Source organism: Heloderma suspectum, chromosome 11 (genome assembly GCF_057233095.1).
Source record: "Heloderma suspectum isolate Gila_16-S chromosome 11, 16-S_ref, whole genome shotgun sequence".
NCBI lineage: Eukaryota > Metazoa > Chordata > Lepidosauria > Squamata > Helodermatidae > Heloderma > Heloderma suspectum.
In genome coordinates this window covers 21,843,653-21,861,986 of record NC_139468.1, presented here as the reverse complement: position 1 = coordinate 21,861,986, position 18,334 = coordinate 21,843,653, and the positions used below count along the sequence as shown (strand labels likewise).

The 18,334-nt window shown below is 42.6% G+C and overlaps 1 protein-coding gene across 1 annotated transcript in view; it reads left to right on the top strand.

Moving 5' to 3' along the window:
* The window catches only part of FBN1 (fibrillin 1), a 262,621-nt gene that overhangs the window by 118,263 nt on the left and 126,024 nt on the right, over positions 1-18,334 (top strand). Inside the window, exons 9-13 of the mRNA XM_084817119.1 lie at positions 6,146-6,304; positions 8,236-8,382; positions 10,078-10,230; positions 10,981-11,100; positions 16,429-16,554. Of these exons, the coding sequence (XP_084673245.1) occupies positions 6,146-6,304; positions 8,236-8,382; positions 10,078-10,230; positions 10,981-11,100; positions 16,429-16,554 (705 nt within the window). The remainder of the gene's footprint in view (positions 1-6,145; positions 6,305-8,235; positions 8,383-10,077; positions 10,231-10,980; positions 11,101-16,428; positions 16,555-18,334) is intronic.

The window sequence follows — 18,334 nt, the reverse complement described above, 5'->3', positions numbered from 1 at the left end:
AATTCAGCTGTAAAGCCCATGTTGGCTAGGATGCATGTTTCATTTTAAAATGACTGTTTTTCTCTTCCTGTTCCACTTCGACAACATTCATAGCTGATATGTCCCCTTTAAAATGTCTTCTTAGCTTCATATGTTGAGGCGGGGGCGGGGGGGAGTAACAGTCCCTGCAGAAACTGAGGTGCCTGGGAAATATCTGCCTCCTGGAACAACTCAAGCCCCAAAGACTTGGAGTGGACGCAGAATAGTTTTTAAGGGAGCTGAAGGTAGTGTGACTGAGGCATCATTGGTTTTGACCAACTGCTGTTGGCCGGTCAGACAGGCTTGACAGACTTTTGAATCACTACAAACTCTGTGAAACCTTTGAACAAAGGTGATAGTAGAATGGATGTGTGTAGCTAAGCAAGTTGGGCTCTGATCTATGCTTCGATGGGAAGCCACCGAGGAACCTTATATATGCCACCTGGAGTTCTATCATAAAAGAAATATGGGATATAAGTGCGTGTGTATGTACGTGTGTACATGTATATGTACAGATACGTACATTACAGCCAATGGCCCGCCTTGCACACAATGGTAACCCAGGGCTTTTTTAAACTGACAAGCCAGGGGAGATACATATCACAGTTCTGGGTTCAGATGTAATGCTTACCAAGCCAAGGATGGAGCATCCCTGGCTTGTTTAGCTACTCTCACTGGCAGGAGGAGCCAAGTGGGAGTCCGTGGCCACATGTATGGGTGCAAAGGAAAGGAAAGGAAAGGTTCCTCCTGTGCAAGCACCGGGTCATTACTGACCCCTAGAGGGACGACGCTTGTGCTGGCGTTTTCATGGCAGACTGTAGCGGGGTGGTTTGCCAGTGCCTTCCCCAGTTGTGACTACCTCTCCCCCAGCAAGCTGGGTACTCATTTTACCAACCTCGGAAGGATGGAAGGCTGAGTCGACCTGAGCTGGCTACCCGAGACCCGGCTTCCGCTGGGATTGAACTCAGGTCGTGGGGAGAGTTTCGGTTGCAATACTGCCGCCTACCACTCTGCACCACACGAGGCTCTTATGTGAGGCTCTTTTTTAAACCATGGTAACCCAAGGTTTAAAAACACCCTGAGTTCCCTTTGTGTGAGAACCAAGCCAATAATGCCAATTTGATACCTTCTTCAATTCTCTGTAAGAATTAAAATCTGCCTCCTGTTTTGGAATTCTGAAGTCCTCCTTACAAGTAGCCTTAAAACTCCCTTGGCTTGTATTTGGACAGAGTCATTTTGCTTGGACTTGATAAAGCACAAACACATTCCTAAATATAAGCCGTTGTCAGGATTGAGCCAAGGCCCTCTGTTTTGGTTTTGGTTCCGGACTCTGATTCAGATTTGGAGACAGGGTTAGAAGAAGCCCAGCAAAGACAGGGTGTGGGGGAGGAAATTCCCCGAGACTCCTCAGGAGCCAGCAAAGAACCTTCCCATGGGCTTACTGAGGAGGAGAGCCAGGCTCAGAGACCCTCTTCCCCCCTCCCTGTGAGAACCCAGGCTCTGTTGGAGGGGGAGGGAGCTTCAGGATTGACAGATGCCAGAACCCACCGCCAAGTTAAGCAGGCGGAGTTGGGGGGAGGAGGAGGCGGGAGGTGTCACACCGGATTGGCTGCCTATCCAAAGTTCAGTTGGGGGGGTCCTCCCTGAAGGCAGGAGCTCAGAAAAAGCCAGCCAAGCACAGCAGGCATTGAAACTTGCTTTCGGTACCTCTTTTACTGAAATATTTACTTTGCAAATTAGGCCTAGAAGACAGCTCTAAGCTTTTCGCTCTAACTGCTATTAGCTGAATAAAGCATTGGTGGATCGCACAGGGAGTCTCTGCTGCCTCATTACTCAGGAGGGGGCTTAGTATCTGTGACAGCCTTTAGGAATAGACAGCCCATCCTTTGACTTCAAAATGGAGTGCAGTTCCCCCCTGCCCCCTCCCCACAAACTTCCAGCACAAGCGCCCTGATCCAAATTGCAACTCTAGCATGGAGTGTACAAAGCTTTAAACCCTTTGCCCCTACCGAGGTCCTGAACCAGATTAAGCTTCCTGCAATTGCAATCTGCACTGCAAAAAAGTCCAGTAGAAACAAATTGGAATTATTTTGCAATGCAAATGGCAGGTACAGCCCCCCACCCAGACTGGGGCCGGGGGGGGGGGGCAAAGGGTTAAAGTCACTTATCCCCACACTAGGGTTCTAACCTGAATTGGGGAGGCCCTATGCTGGCAACTGTGGGGGCCAGCATAGGCTGCACTCAAGGGCAAACCTATGCTGTTAAGGTCACTTGTAATTTTGCCCTGAGTTTACACTACTAGAGGTAGTTGGAGATTACTTGAGGAGAGAGTTAGAGTAGCGGATTAGTCTGCTCATGAGCAACCTCCAGTTGCTTAGGCTATGGGAGACTCTTCAGCAGGAGAGCTCTAAAATATGTAGCATTAGGATTCATAGCCTTTATTGGTTGGGAGAGTACTCGCTTCTGTAATTTAAAGTACATCTGAAATATGAGCTATTAGTGGCAGTGGCACAATTAATCATCTTGTAATCTTTCAGACAAAAATCATTAGACATACAACAGCCTTATTAGCTCAGTTCCCTGATCTGTCTGCCAACCCTACATAACTGTTAGGGTCAGGCTAGGGCTGTGGGAGGTATGCCCAAGTCTTTATCTGGAGGACATATTCTCCAGTTTAGGATTCTTGAGGTCAATGGCTTGACCCAGAAACGCTGGTGCAAGGAGTGCAGCAAGCTGGGGACTGCGCGGTCGACTAAAGGCAGAAGGCCGGCTCATGAGTAATTTAGACTGGCCTGGCTGAGCCAAATGCTTCATGCTGACTGACTGCTAATGTTGCACATGCCTGTTCTCTTCTGCACCTGAAAAAGACTTTCCTTGAGAGGGACATCAGCAGCACCACATAAGAGTAGGCTATAATAAATATGTGATCCTGTTATTGCACCAGCTGCATTGGCTTCTGGTATATTTTCAGGCACAATTCAAAGTACTGGTTATCACCTTTCAAACCCTAAAGGGCTCAGGACTAGGGTACCTAAAGGCCTTTCTCTAAGGATGGGTGAGAATTTCATTCGGTTTGTTGTTTTGATCAGAATTTACCAAAATTCGCAGATTTCTTCATAAACAGGATGGAAAGAACGTGAGATTAAAACAAACAAAAAAAATCCATTGTGGGAGAAAATAAAACTGACAGATTCATCCATTCAGGCAGAAGGCTTTGAGCACTTAGCTTTTAGAAGTCTGTGCTTGAATCCCTGTGAACCCTCTTTGTGGTGCTGAATTAGGGTTGCCACCTCTCTTTTCTGACAGGCTCCTAATATTTAACACCTATATGGCCGTCAAGTACAACATAGTCCTCTCCATGGTGGCAGTAGCTCTACCTATTGCATTTGGCTGGTGCAGACGGGTGAGAATTCCATATGGGTTTGTTTCTTAAAACAGAATATACCAACATTTTCACATTTTTTTTTCATATATGGCATGGAAAGAACGTGAGATTTTAAAAAAACCTGAAAGCAGGAGAAAGGAAGACTGACAGATTCGTCCATTAGTACCTGTCTCTTTCATTATGAACCTCTCCACTCATTATACTAAGATCTGATGAAGAGGCCCTTTTCCACATCCTTTCAGTAGTTGAGGTACATCTGGCAGCGATGTAGGAGAGAGCCTTCTCTGTGGCCACACCTAGGCTATAGAACTCTCTACCTAAGGAGAGTCATCTTTCCCCCTCTCTGATGGTCTTTTGCCATCTTGCAAAGACATACCTTTTTCACAGGCTTTTGGGCATCCAAGTGTCAAGGGCTCCTTGGCGGCCTCTTTCAGTCTAATCCAGTAGCCAAGTCCAGACACAGACAAAGGGATTCTTTTCAAAGCTTTATTCTTCTTTTACAACTTAACAACTTTACTATCAGCGACTAGCTATGAGCAGCAGAGTACCTATGCCCTAAGTTGGAACAGTTGGTCCCCGTTTGAAGGAGAATCACTGGCAGACCCTGAACTTATGGGCCAGGGAGAGTCCCTCCCCTTTTCTCTTGGATCCTCTAGGCGCAACCGTTGTTTGCGCGCCAACCAGGCACTATGCCTCCTTTCCGCGCCCTCTATTTGGCGCCGCTCCCTGCATCGGCGTCGCGCATCCAGCAAGTCTTCTTCCCACGCTCTGTCACTCCTGAGAGCGCTATCTATGTCAAGAATGCTGGTGGGAGAAATCTCTGCCAGCTGTTGGCCCTGGGAAGGATGAGCGCGCTCCTCTCCCAGAAGCGGCTGCTCCACCTCAAAATCAGAACTACTCTGGGATTCTGTGGGCTCAGTGTCCACCCTGACACCAAGCTGATATTTTGCTGAACCTCTGGGGAATGAATTTTATGTCTGTTTTATCTATTGAACTCTTCTCTTTTTAATTTTTAATTATTGATGAGGTTTTGATGTTTTTAAAAATTATATGTACGCTAGCTTGAGAAGTTATTAAAGGAAAGTTTGGGTATAAATACTTCTAATAAATAATATATAATATATGTATTGATATTTTAAAGGCAAGCTGAGATCTGAGCACCCATAGATCACTAGATTTCAGACCCAGAGTTTCATGTTCAAGCACCTGACAATAATTATGAAACTGTTTAAGTGGGAAGAAGCCTGCCAATAGAGCGGCTACATCTGCAATTCTTTCTTCATAAGATTTGACAGTGACCTTTCCCTTTCTTTACAAGCAAGCAGGCTTGTTTTCTTATCCAGCATCAGATCACACCATAGCTTGACATGAAGAGATCCATTGTGAAATAATTGCTCAAAAATTTAGATTATATCATGGGTTTTCAAAAGGGTCTTATTTCCCCCCTTTTCTCATCCATCTGCCTCCAAGACAGATAGAGTCCTTCGCTGAAGGTTTCTAATTCTGAGTGAGAATTTTTTGGGTACATTATGTTCTCCAGACAGTGCATGCCAATGCATTTTAGATATGGAGCCAAGCCATCTCTGTAAACAATTTTGATGGCACTGATTGATTTGTATTGTTCTTGCTTGCCCTGCAGCCGGTATCATTTCAGTCATTACCTCTGCAGGGGAAGCCAGGACTGATGGAAAAACTAAGTCAATGCCTGGTGGACAGAGCCCAAACACAAGAGCCCTGTTGTTCTATATCCTCCTTCAGCTTTAGGGAAACCTGAAAACCGCATCATCTGATGCTGCATTTTAACGGTTTTTTCTAGGGATAGACTAATCTGTCTTGTTTTTTGACCTTTTGCATTTTTTAGCCATAATTCTGTTCCATTTCCCCATTAACCTGTGAATAAAAAAGCACTTCTCAAAATAAGTATTTTATTATGTTTTTAAATATGTATTTTCTCTCAAAAGACTTATTTAAATACATTTAAACTGAACCTAGGAAACATGTGGAGAAGTGTGAAATCTGGGGCATAGCTAATTCCAATATAGACCTAAGTCTGAGAGGTGCAGATCAGGTAATTTTGGATAGGAATGTGCAAAGACTGAATTTGTTAAGCTTCCCGGGTTTATCACACATTCATTTAGATAGCATTGCAAACTTTTCTTCCCCCAACACCCCCCACCCCTGAAGCAGCAATGTATTTGTAGATATGAGGTAGTTTACAGCTTTGAATAATACTGGCTGAACAGTTCCTGTCCAAGATACTTTGCTGCCTGAAATCAACCCTCTTGCTGTTCCATTCAGAAACAAATTCCGGCCTTCATCCATTCCCCACCCCCAGTGCAGTGGTCATGGGGGCTAAAGGAGATGGGAGCAGCTCATCCTCTACCCTTTAAACCCAAATTTATTGGGGGGGCAGGTGAGGGGACTCTTGAGGAGTCCGAGAACTGCAAGGCAAGAGCTCCCAAGAAGTAGAGCCTCATGACAGAGTCAGAGGAGTGGAGAGAATGAGAGAGGTCAGGGAAGAAATATAGAGTGGAGAAGTTACAGTCATATATAATCAGTGAAATTATATCATTTATATCAAATAGTGAACATTTAGAAAACTACTGACTTAAACTGGTATATTTACTATTGAAAGAGATGTATATGCAAAGAGCTAATTCTTCGTTAATTAAATTATTCTTCATTAATTAAACTACTGTTCTCAAGGGTTGAATGATGTGTCCATTTCTTCCCTTGTGACAGATGTACGACCTGGATACTGCTTTTCTTCTCTCACCAATGGCCGCTGTGGCAACCAGCTCCAGCAAGTGTTAACCAAAACACAGTGTTGTTGCGACTCTGGACGATGCTGGTCTCCTGGAGCATCAAGTGCCCCAGAAATGTGCCCCATTCGCGCTACTGGTATGGAACCAATTCTATGCCAATAGGAACAACTACATGTATAACTGTTCTAATCTTTACATTGTAAAATCTGTTGAAATCTTATGGGAAAACAGATAACACTTTAACAACTGCATATATATTGAGAGCTAAGACTTGTCCAGGGGGTTGAGGAAATATTTGGAGGAGGCTCTTATTGATGGCTGCCAGTTCTCCAGTGAGAATGTATTTTCTCTGTGAGAATTATGTTGTCTATTTTAAGTGCAAGGTAGCCAATGCAGCTCAGTTATTGCTCCCAGTAGTTATATTACAGCAAATCCTGATCAGTGGTTTGCTTTATAGATACAGGGTATTATTTTAATATATATATATATAAAAAATATTTAATGCATGTTTAAGTGAGAACCAGACAATCAAGAGATTATTAAGTTATCCATTAGTAGCTAGAGATACACAATTTGGGGGAAAATGTTTTTTGATGGTGATGGAAACCCAGAAAATTAGGCGAATGTTGAAATATATTGTACTTCACCCCCACCCACATATATGGAACACTATAGGGCTCATGATGGATTCAGGGGTTGGTTTCTGTTGGGAAAATGGCATGGAGAAATGGGTGAGAAAATGACAATGCTGTTTCCCCAAATTCAGTTCCTGCCCCCACCCCCTGGGAGCTGTTTTGAAGTAAAGAAAAAGACATTCAGAGATACAGTTGTAGATCTCCCATACCTCATGTAGTTTGGCTCTAAGTTTGTTTTGTTTGTTGGATGTTTATCTCATATTCCCATCCAAATGGGCTTCCCAAGCACCTCACAGTATATGAAACAAAAACACAACACATTTACCATATTTTTGCCAGGCTTGTTTTAGCAGGAAGAGACACATCACTCACAGTTGTGCGCACCCCTGGAAGAAAGAGACAAGGCATGAGTACTGGATAACTAGGGCCACACTTTATTAAGTATTAACAAGACATTTGCAGTAATGTCACAGTGTGGGAACTGGCTGGGGTGGGAGCCAGCAGCCAGAACTCTTCCCCCATAATGCCAATTTAACTAAGGGAGCCTAATCCTGCCCCAACCCATGGGCAGTACAATACCTGCCTTCAGTCTGGTGAGCCACACTTTCAGGTGCTGAGGGAGACCCCTTCTAGTCACATACCCCAATGCCCTACAGCTTTAGATGTATGACTTGGACAAGACTCAAATGGGATCCTTTATTCACCCACAGGTCCTACAACCCTGAGGGGCTGGCCTAGGTAATCTCCAGTCACCATAAAGATACTCAGAGTGCTCTCAACTAGCTCTTACTGTGCCTCTTTTCCCACACTACACTGCCAGTATGACCAACTTATTTAACAATGCTGCCCGTGGCAATATTCCATATTCTGCTACAGGTGTACTACAGATTGGGCTAAAAAAAACCTGCTGCTCAAGAACAATCAGATCTACTGGTTACAAAATCCTACTTGGCCGTGAAGCAACCAGTCTTACTTATACTGACAACTGTAGGGCAGGAGTGTGGGCAGCACAGTGAGGAGCAAGTGAAGACCCTGAGAAAGGGGAAGCACATGCTTATATAATTCCTTAAACTCCACCCCTCCAGTCAGTGTGCCAGCGCTAAGTAAATCTGCACAGCCCCTTCTTATTCTGCCTCTCTCCAGGTGCTCCCTGTGCCTCTTCAGGTCATGGGGAAGAAGGGAGTGTGCATGTTTGAGGAAACAGCAATTAGAAGCAGGAAGTAACTCCATGCCACTTGGCCCCTTAGTAACAGTGGCAGTCGAGCCCACAAACTTACAGATGGTTTTATTTAGACTACTTAATAGAGTGCATTAATAATTCTGCTTGACAACCATATTTCATAGTCACTGTTGTAAGTCCCAACTGGCTATAAAGTCAGCATAATATAATGAGAAATCATTTTCCATTTGATAACACTGTATTTTCTTTCAGAGGAGTTCCGCAAATTATGCATACTTGGCAGTCTGATGCCAGCGAGACCAGAAGTACCTGGCATTCCTCCTATCTTCCCACCTGACAGATTTCCTCAACCAAGACAACCACCAGATCATGTGCCATCTCACAGACCACCAGTACCAGGTAAAAAAAGAACAGACATTTTTATTTTCTCCCTGTATGGCCCTATATTTAATCCTAGCTTTAAAAAATGAATTTGGTTGACTTCTGTTACTGATTTCCTTGCCATTTACAGCTGAGTGCAGGGCAGGAAAAAATCCCAGGTGTCTGATCACCCAAATTTTAATAGTGGCACCTAAGAATTTTTGATATTTACTTTCCCCTTGTACCTGCACTGGGCTGGTCCCTAGAACATTAATGCTTGCTCCTCCAATTTGATTCTGGTGCTTAGGAATTGTAAATATTTTAACGTATCCCCTTTGCCTCGCATAATCTTCACCAGCCTCTTTTGGAGCCTGAGGGATGGCATCTGTTGAGAAACCATGACTGGGCCAGGGTAAAAGTTTTGGTGTAACAAATGTAGCTCAGAGGCTGTATGTTTATGGGATTTGTAACAGGCTGCACACATTGCACACTTTTGCACTAGATGATGGCATAGCAAATCCCCTTAGCTCCAGGTATGGTGCATTGGAGACAAATCCTTCAACATGAGGTAACAGTGAGAATTCAACTAGTGGTGAAAACAGTAGCTGTATGAATTAGTCAGAGTAGAAACAGGTCTGCCATAACACTGTGCTGGATTAGCCAAAGGCACAATATAATTCTAATAGTTGATAAAGATAGTTTTTAATTAAAATGGGCCGCGGTGGCGTAGTGGTTAAGACGCTGAACTGCAGACCGGCAGGACAGCAGTTCGAGACCCGAGTGCCGCGTGACGGAGTGAGCTCCCGTCTTCAGTCCCAGCTCCTGCCAACCTAGCAGTTCGAAAGCAAGAAATGGCAAGTAGATAAATAGGTACCGCTTCGGCGGGAAAGGTAACAGCGTTCCATGCACCTCGGTGTTCAGTCATGCCGGCTACATGACCACAGAAGCGTCTTCGGACAGCGCTGGCTCTTCGGCTTAGAAACGGGGATGAGCACCACACCCTAGAGTCGGACACGACTGGTTGGGGACACCTTTACCTTTTTATACTTGGTACTATACTTTGATAACAGCTAGGCCCGTCCCCCTCCCCCAGTAACCCTTGCTAGTCTTGCTTTATTGGTAACACCTTCAGCAAAACCATTGGGAGGAGGAGACAGTGTAAGTCTCCCAGGACATTTTCCTTCTCACTGTGGAGCTATAAATAGCCCACTGGTGTGATATGAGTCGCTGCTGGCAGGGTTGTCGCAAGGGCACCACCCGCTTTTGACTTGTTAAATTATGTATCCTGGGGTTGTCTCTAAGTGAGAGTTGGAGATCCTCAGGAGTGAAAATATCTAGTCATACCACTCCTGAGTGGGTTAGTGTGCACGTCAAGTGAGAGGTGGATTGGTGTTGGTGTCATGTGGGGTTTTACCATCCGTTTCTATTAGTTGGTGCCTTAGAGGGTGGCTAAGGTGAATGAGTTAGAGTTGAATGTTTTTATTTATAGGCAGTCAGTCCTTGATGGTATTTCAGTGAAAACTCATCTGATTTTGCTGATTTTATTACCTAGCTTAGTAGATTCTTTGTTTGTTTTTATCTTCAAGTTTTATTTTAATTGTTGTTTTAATGAATTTTGTATACTGCCCCGTGATTTGATAATGAAGGGTGGTATATAAATATTTAAAATTAATAAATAATAAATACATAAAATGCATCATAAAGAAAAAAATCCTTTTAAAATTTTGATTTCAGGTGTTGTATCAGTTAATGTCACTCGACCACAGGTTAACTTCTGCCAGTTATATCAAAATCTTTGCATTAATGGACGCTGTGTCCCAACTCCTGGAAGTTATCGCTGTGAATGTAGGAAAGGATTTGAACTGGACCTTAGAGGGGAATGTATTGGTATGTGGTTTTTCTTCCTTATCATAATTTGAAAAATAACTTGCTGAAATACCTTTTACCTTGCATACAATAAAATGTTGATCCTTACTATTTTAGTTCTTTAAAAACCCTGTTGACTACTTATGATACTTTAAAATGATAAATACTAGCAACACAGCCCCTCATCTCACCACAACAATGATTCTGCAGTGTTAGGGAGTTCTCCATCTCTCCCCTTTGCTTCAAAAATAATTGTTTTAGGAGGAGGCTGTGTACTTCCTCTTTCAAACACTGTAGTGCATAACCCCTGACAGTAACAAGAGAATTGTGTCCATTTCAGTCTCCAGTTGTTTAGAGCTAAGAAGTGAAATTTGAAAATGCATTGCTCAGAAATCGATTGATCCTGTTCTGTCAGGGATTAGCTGTTGTTCTGAGAACAATGTTCAAGAAGGTTACGTAAAAGAAAAGAATCTTACTGGGGCATTATTTGGAGGTTAATTTGGTTAGCCTTAATTCACCTAGGGGAAAAAAAACCTGTAGCATACGTTTCAGATCTGGTATATGGTATTATCCAACAGGAATGGTGCATAGCATAGAATTACATTGATGACTGGGGGGGTGGGGAGTTCCTAACGTTTGAGTACTAAATAACACGGTTTCTTTATTTACTGAAAGGTTGTTTGGCATATGTAAAACAAACTACTGAAAGAAACATTCCCACCTGAATACTTGCCAAGCAAAAGCCTACTAAAAATACTCTCTATCTTTCAGACGTTGATGAGTGTGAGAGGAATCCCTGTATTGGCGGAGAGTGTGTAAACACACAAGGATCTTACATATGCCAGTGTCGTCCTGGATATCAAAGTACCTTGATGAGGACAGAGTGCCGAGGTAGAGTACCATTCTGTATAAGTACACAAACTATCATAGACATATCAAGGTTGGAAAATATTTGCTATTCTTTGATAAAATCATTTGATATTTTTCTTAATTTTTATTTAGATTCCACTTTTCGACTGTATAGTTCCCAAAATGGCATACAACAATAGTAACACTCCAATAATATTGCAAATAAAACAAGAATAATAAAATACTACTTCTATGAGATGATGAATTTGCCTCCCCTGATAGTGAGACCCTCATAGGGTTTCATTGCTAGATCTCAGTTTTTTTGTTCAGAGGTTTTCATATGGGAGAAGACGTTCTCACAATTGACCTACACCCAGGATGGGGAACTTGTGACCCTCCATATGTTGTTGGATTTCAACTCCCATCAGTCCTAGCCAGCATGACTATTGGTCAAGGATAATGGGAGTTGTAGTACAATATCTGGAGGGCCAAAGGTTCCCCACCCCTGTCCTAGAACAATTATCTTTACGAACACCATTCTATGCCTGTTTAGACAGAAAAAAAGTCCTACAACTCCCAGCATGGCTGGCTAGGGAATGCTGGGAGTTGTAAGACTCTTTTCTGTCTAAACAGGCATAGGACTGTGCTGTAAGGCTTAAAGGTCAAGTCTACCACCTTGAATTTGGTTTGTAAACTAACTGGAAGTAAGAGGCAGGAATGGTTGTTTCCTCTTGCAGCTTCAGGCAAAAAATGGGCCACTGCATTCTGGACTACCTAAAGCTTGTAGACTGTCTTCAAGGGCAGCCCCATGTGGAGAGTATTACAGTCATCAAGTCAATAAGTTAAGTCCTTCTCATCTAGAAAGGGGTACAGATGGCACACCAATCGAAGCTGATGAAACATGATCCTGGGCATGGCTGCCATCTGAGAATCTAGGAGAAATGCCAGATCCCAGAGCATTTCCAAGCAGCATGACTCCATCTAAGTCAAATAGATACACGGCTCCCTGGGTCCCTTGGCCTCCCACCATAAACAATTTCATCTTATATGTATTGACTTCATTTATTCCCCTGTATCTTGTCCAACTAGACAGATACTCAAAGACTTAACCTAGATTTGATATGAAAGAGACAGAGAGAGAGAGAGAGAGAGAGGAGTGTTATCTGCTTATTGGTGATACTACCCCAAATCCTTGGACAACTTTTCCCAGAGGTTTCATTTAGATGTTAAGGGGCATGGGGGATAGCATAGAATCCTCTAAGAGTCCATAAGCACAACTACCAAGGAGTCAAACAGTAATCACCCATCACCACCTTCTAGTTTCTGTCTGTAAAACTCAAGAAGAACCACTACAAAACAGTACCTATCCACTCCTAATTCCTGGAGGTACTCCATCATGTGTAAACCACTGAGAGAATCAGAAAGTCAATGGGGCCACACTCCCCCTGTTTCTCTCCCAGCAAAGATTGGCCACCAGGGTGACCAAAGCAGTCTCAGTGCTGAAACTTGGCTGAAAGCCAGATTGAAATAGGTCCAGAACATCCATTTCCTCCTGGAGACCCAGAGATGTCAGATCATCACCTATTCCACCTTCTTGACTAGGAAGGGAAGATTAGAAACTGGTCTGTAATTATTCAGATCAAAAGGAGCTAGGGAAGCCTTATCACAGCTTCTTTCAGAACAGATGGAAAATTCTTCTCTAAACCACCAATATATGGTGCTTAGGCCATTTGGACCCCTGGGGACATTCATGTCTTGAGACAAAGGGCTGGGTATCTTCCTTGGCCCAGATCTCTTGTGCTATGTATGAAAGAGAAAATCAACCGTGGATGGAAAATACTGAATTATTTTATACTGTATATGTGGGCTAGAGAATCAAGGGCAGCCATGCAGTAAAGTGAAGTCAGAATGGAACTATCATCTCCTGCTGACTTTATGTGTGAAGCTTGAAGATGTAATTAAGGGAATCATACATTTGGTTAAAAAATATTATAAAAAGGACATGCAGAGGGAAAGCACAGATCTAGAAATCTCTACAGGATTAAGGAGCTCTGAAAGAGAAACAAAGAATTAAAAGACAAAGCCTAGAGAAAACAAGTCTAAGCAGTACTGGCTGCAAGCGAAGAAGAGAGGCTCAATAACGGCATGCCCTTTTGCCAAGAAGCCTGAAAAGAAAACTACCAGCACCGGAGTCAGATTGTTTGTTGTATGAAAAGAACAGCAGCCATACAAATTGTTTTACAGTGGAATATTCAAAAGATGGGCCAAGAATATTCAAATAACCACCTCAGATTTAATTGGAAGGGTCAGAAGAGGAAATAAAGGGATGGGACACAAATTAGGCATCAGCTCCTGTCTTTACATATCTGGTTCCTACATACTGCTTTTCATAAGAACTGGTTATATATTATAGGTAGAATTAGCTATTTCCCCTTCCCTCTCTATAAAGTGTAGTACAATTAATTTTGTGTCCTGGGGCCTTTATGTGTGTGTTCCTCTGCTCCACATCATTTAGCTACTACTGGTGGGGAAATGCTCAGCCCAGTGATGTCAACACAAGTAAGTTGTACTATACATTACAGAAGTGGGGGAGAGCTCAACACGGGGCTGCTGCATTCGCTGGAAGCTCTGTTTCTTACAGTGTTTCTTCCCCCCCGCTGATCATGCAGACCGAGTCAGTGTGTCATTCCTCTCTATGGTTGCTTTCTCGCCATCCTGTGCTCATTGGCCAGCAGTTATTGTGGACTAAAATAGTTTCACAAACTGGAAATGATTGTACTTGAACAGGACATGATGAAATTGCCAGTACATTTGTGTAGGACTACCTCTTTGCTCTGGTAGTTCCTTTGGCTTTATTGAAGCTGTAACATAGCTGGTGTGAAACTCCTAGTACAATGTATTCATACATCACATAATTGTTCAACTGATCTCGAATCACTAGAGGAATGTTTGAAATTATAATGGCTGCTAAGTTTGAATAATGATGAAGGAGGCAGAACGTTTACCCTGTACCAGTTGCTGCTTTGGGACATGTATGTTTTGTACAATCAATCAAAGTTAAATAATGCATGCTTGTTGGGACTGGGATGAAAATTCAGCTTTGGCCTTGTTTAGTTCAGGGATGGGGTATGAGTGGCCTTCCAGATGTTGTTGGACTGTAACTCCCATCATCCCTTGCTATTGGCTATGCTGGCTGGGGTTTATGGGAGTTGCAGTCCAGAACAGCTGGAGGATGACACTTTCCCCACTCCTGCTTTAATGCTTCACATTATAATAAGTGTCCATTTATCAAATATGTTCTGTAAGGGCGGGGTGGGGAACCCCCAGAAGATACTGGACCCCAGCTCCTATTAGATCCATCCAGCATGGGCAGTGGTCAAAGAGGATTGTAGTCCAACAAAATCTGGAGGGCCACAAGTCCCCCACCCCTGTGTTAGATGATTTAAAAAAGATTTCTTAGAGAAAGAGTCCATTAAATTGATGATGAAGATAGGTATAATATGAAAACAGAATTCACAGTGGGCTTGTTAGCTGCAGTTTGAGCCTGTCTTACTCCAGCTTTGTAGTTTTGTTTTGATAGACAAACGTGCATACCACCAAATTAAATGCTGGTTCAAACAGCAGTCTTGCCCCTTGCCTCTCATGCTTCAATGGACTACCCCCTTAAAAAAACCCCACTGCATGTATATTTATCCATTTATTCATTCTTCTTTTTTAATGTTAAAAATACAGATCTTTCTTTTAATGTGCAAAATTGCTGTGGAGGTTGAGAAGTTTCTTAGTGACAACATGAGTACTAACCAATCAGTGCCATTCATAGCTGCTTTATATTGCAGACTTGCGGCACTGTGTGTTTCAGAGTTTGACCCTAAGACAGAAAGGTATGCTTGGATCAGTGACTGCCCCACTGCTCTAAAAATATTTCCTCTGTTGTCACCCATTGAATAGTGTTCTGTGACCTCCTAGGTATTGTTTGCTTTAAACTTATGGTATGGCAAAACTTTCCCACCCCAAGCATTATGAGCACTCCTGGACAGAAATTGGATTTGGCAGTTTCATGCTGCTCTTTCCTTTCAGTAAGCTGCTGGTTGTGATGATGATAGATCTTGAATGCCTAACCTTCATTATATGGCTATTGTGAAGATAGTCTCCATGTATGCTCACTCTGAACTCCTTGTGGACGAAGGGTGGGATACAAATGTGATAGATAGCATATTGCAACACAAGCAGAACATGCTTCCTATCCATTGAACTGACAAAGGGCTTCTTCACACAGAGCTTTTATCCTGCTATTGAGATTGGTTACTCATGGACGTTTGCAGGTCCTTTAGATGACGTCGTCAACCTCCAAGGTGTCTCCCACACTAAATGACCTTTATTCCATTTTTTTAAAAGATTGGAGATAATGAGCTATCAAATTACCCCGCTTGACTTCCACTTGAGTTCCCTCCCTGAAAAAGGAAAAGCCACCATAGGAGGAGCTAGACCACAGTGCCATCTAGTGGCTGTATAATGAAATATTTGGAAGACTCAGATAAGGGGGGAAAAGAGTGGGGAAAGGTGGGGGGAGGAAGTGTGTGTAAAGGGAGTCTGTTGTGATCCTGTACTTAAAATGGAAGCGGAAAGCCCCATTTTAAATGCGGGAGTTTAGGCTGGTGCAGAGATGCTCAAAATATCCAGGTGGGGCAGGCTGAAGTGCTGCCACTTAGTGGAGCCACTAGGAGTGGCTGCACTTGGAAGGCTTTTTGACACTATGGTGGGATGTGGGAGAGAGCCTTCTGTGCTGTGGCATCCCGGTTGTGGCATGCTCTCCACCTGGAGGCCCGATTGGCACAGACACTGGTTTCGTTTCGGCACCAAGTTAAAACATGGCCTTTCACCAAAGCCTTTGAGGGCTAATTGAATTCCCTAAAGTTATACAGTGTTTTAACTATTTGATTGTTTTAGGTTTTCTAATTGGTTTTAGCTTGTTTAATGGTTGAATATGCTTTTAGCTGTTATTGTTTTATACTGTTTACATTGATTTCATCTGTATGCTGCCCTGAGATCTTAATGATATAGGGCGGGATACAAATGTTGTAAATAAATAAATAAATCTTGATGCCACCTGTAGATATGACACTGAGAACAAACCATCCCTAATGGATGGGCTGGCTCAATTTCTACAAAGAGCATGATACAGCCAAAGTTAAACACTTGGAAGTCCTATTGATTCCAGAGTGAAATATTTAAAGCTTGGATTTAAATCTCTCCCGTGTAAGCGAGAAGGACTTAAGTGCTCAGCTTTGGCTGGTTTGCATTTGTTGTTTCCAAGCAATGAAACGATATCAGTGATTACTAGATTTACACTTCCATTCCCTTTTCTTCTAGATATTGATGAATGCTTGCAGAATGGCCGGATATGCAGCAATGGGCGGTGCATAAATACGGATGGCAGTTTCCACTGTGTTTGCAATGCTGGTTTTCATGTGACAGCTGATGGGAAGAACTGTGAAGGTTAGGGTTTCTAATCCCCTTTGGGTACTTTCCCTCCATCTGTGTGTCTGCCCTTGTGTGAGTGTGCATGTGTGTTTGCTTCTCTGTCTGACTGCTGGCCAAACACGCAGCTTAATAATAAGATCTACGTAGTAGTTTTTCAAAACATTGTTCAGAATAGGGCCCCTCTATCTTCTCTCCAATACTAGCTGATAATTTTCAGAGGTTTTCCCAACAGTTGCACAGATGAGAAAGTAAGGTACAGCTCCAAAGGGATAGACAGTAAATCATTGTCTGACCTGCCTCATGTGAGACAGCAAGAGCTGGTCTCCTAGTTGCTCAGACCAATGAACAAAATGGACCTGAAAGCTTTTATACAGGTCAGGGAGTATCACTTGATCTCCTCAGGGCTTTTGGTGTAAAGTGGCTTCCTGTTGGAATGGCTTCCTACAATTCTGTCCTTCCTACAGCAATCTCACTACTATTCCCTCCTTTTGTCAGAGTTGTTTGGTCATGCAAAGGCTAAATCACCACTTGACATGCCTCAGACCACCAGTTTAAGACTCCTGTGGGCTTGAACCATGGCAATCACAAGTACTCTTGATGGCAAGTAAACAATCTTGTGTGGCCATTTATGGAGCCCCATTATTAATGAGCGGCATGATGTCTGAAAGACAAATAGCACATCTCTCTAACCTATCGTAGATAGTTTGTATCATGGGAATGGTTGTTCCTGAGAGGGCTCTTTTAGTTGTATGCAACAGCTTGAACTCATGGTTTTATTGTGTAATTAACATGCCTGGTGGGATATTATTGCAACATATCCTGACCCTTAAGGACTTGTCTCTCTTTCAGGAAATGTAAACATAATTTGATGTATCCTTACCTCTTAGACTCTTAGCCTTTAAAAGAAAAAAAGAAAATTTCTTTTATCATATTTCCCAAGGTCCTTGGGAGGGTTTCCAATGATCTGCTCATACGTTAAAAAGAATTTCAAGCATGGGTCATAGAAACATTTTTTGGCAGAATATTATCTTAGTGATTCAGCTTGAAGATTTAATGCCAACATTCCTATTTGGGATAGATGCACATTTTTAAAAATCATAAATTATTTTTGTCTGATTTAGAATGTAAGTTAAAAGTAAACATACTATGTCTAGAGGAATAATTTCAATCCAAGACAGCTGCAATATTAAGGGTCCCGAATATAATGTCACTATGATCTAGCAATAAATGCTAAGCAGTAATTTCGTTAATCCTTAGTAGAGACAAACCCTTCAGGAATCCATATTTCGTCTTCCTTTTACAGGGGAATGGTTAAAAGTTGAGGCTGCTTTTAGGTCTCAGATCTACGTATCCATATCAGCTAGATATATATCTGGAAAAACATCGTAGCCCTTCATTCTAGCATCTCCCCCACACCACTAAATCCCATGTATTAACAGTAATAAAAGCCAATGCAATACAGAAGACAATCTGCTAAAACATTTTTCATTCCATTAAGAATGCTGCCAAAATGTCTGTGAGCATATTGAATTGCATCAGTTTCTGAAGTAATTGCCTCTATTACACCATAATGGCCCAGTTTCCATGCTCAGACTCAACCGTTTGCCTGCATAAACACACACAGTACATAACTGAAGACAGTAAGAGTGACGTGTGCATGGCTGCAAATATAACCTTCACTATGAACTTGAGTTCTTCTGCCCAATTAATCTGTATCTCCTTTACTTGTTATTTTTAATCCAAATAGAAAGATGGGCTCCAATCTTATGCAAACATATATTGAATAAACCTCATT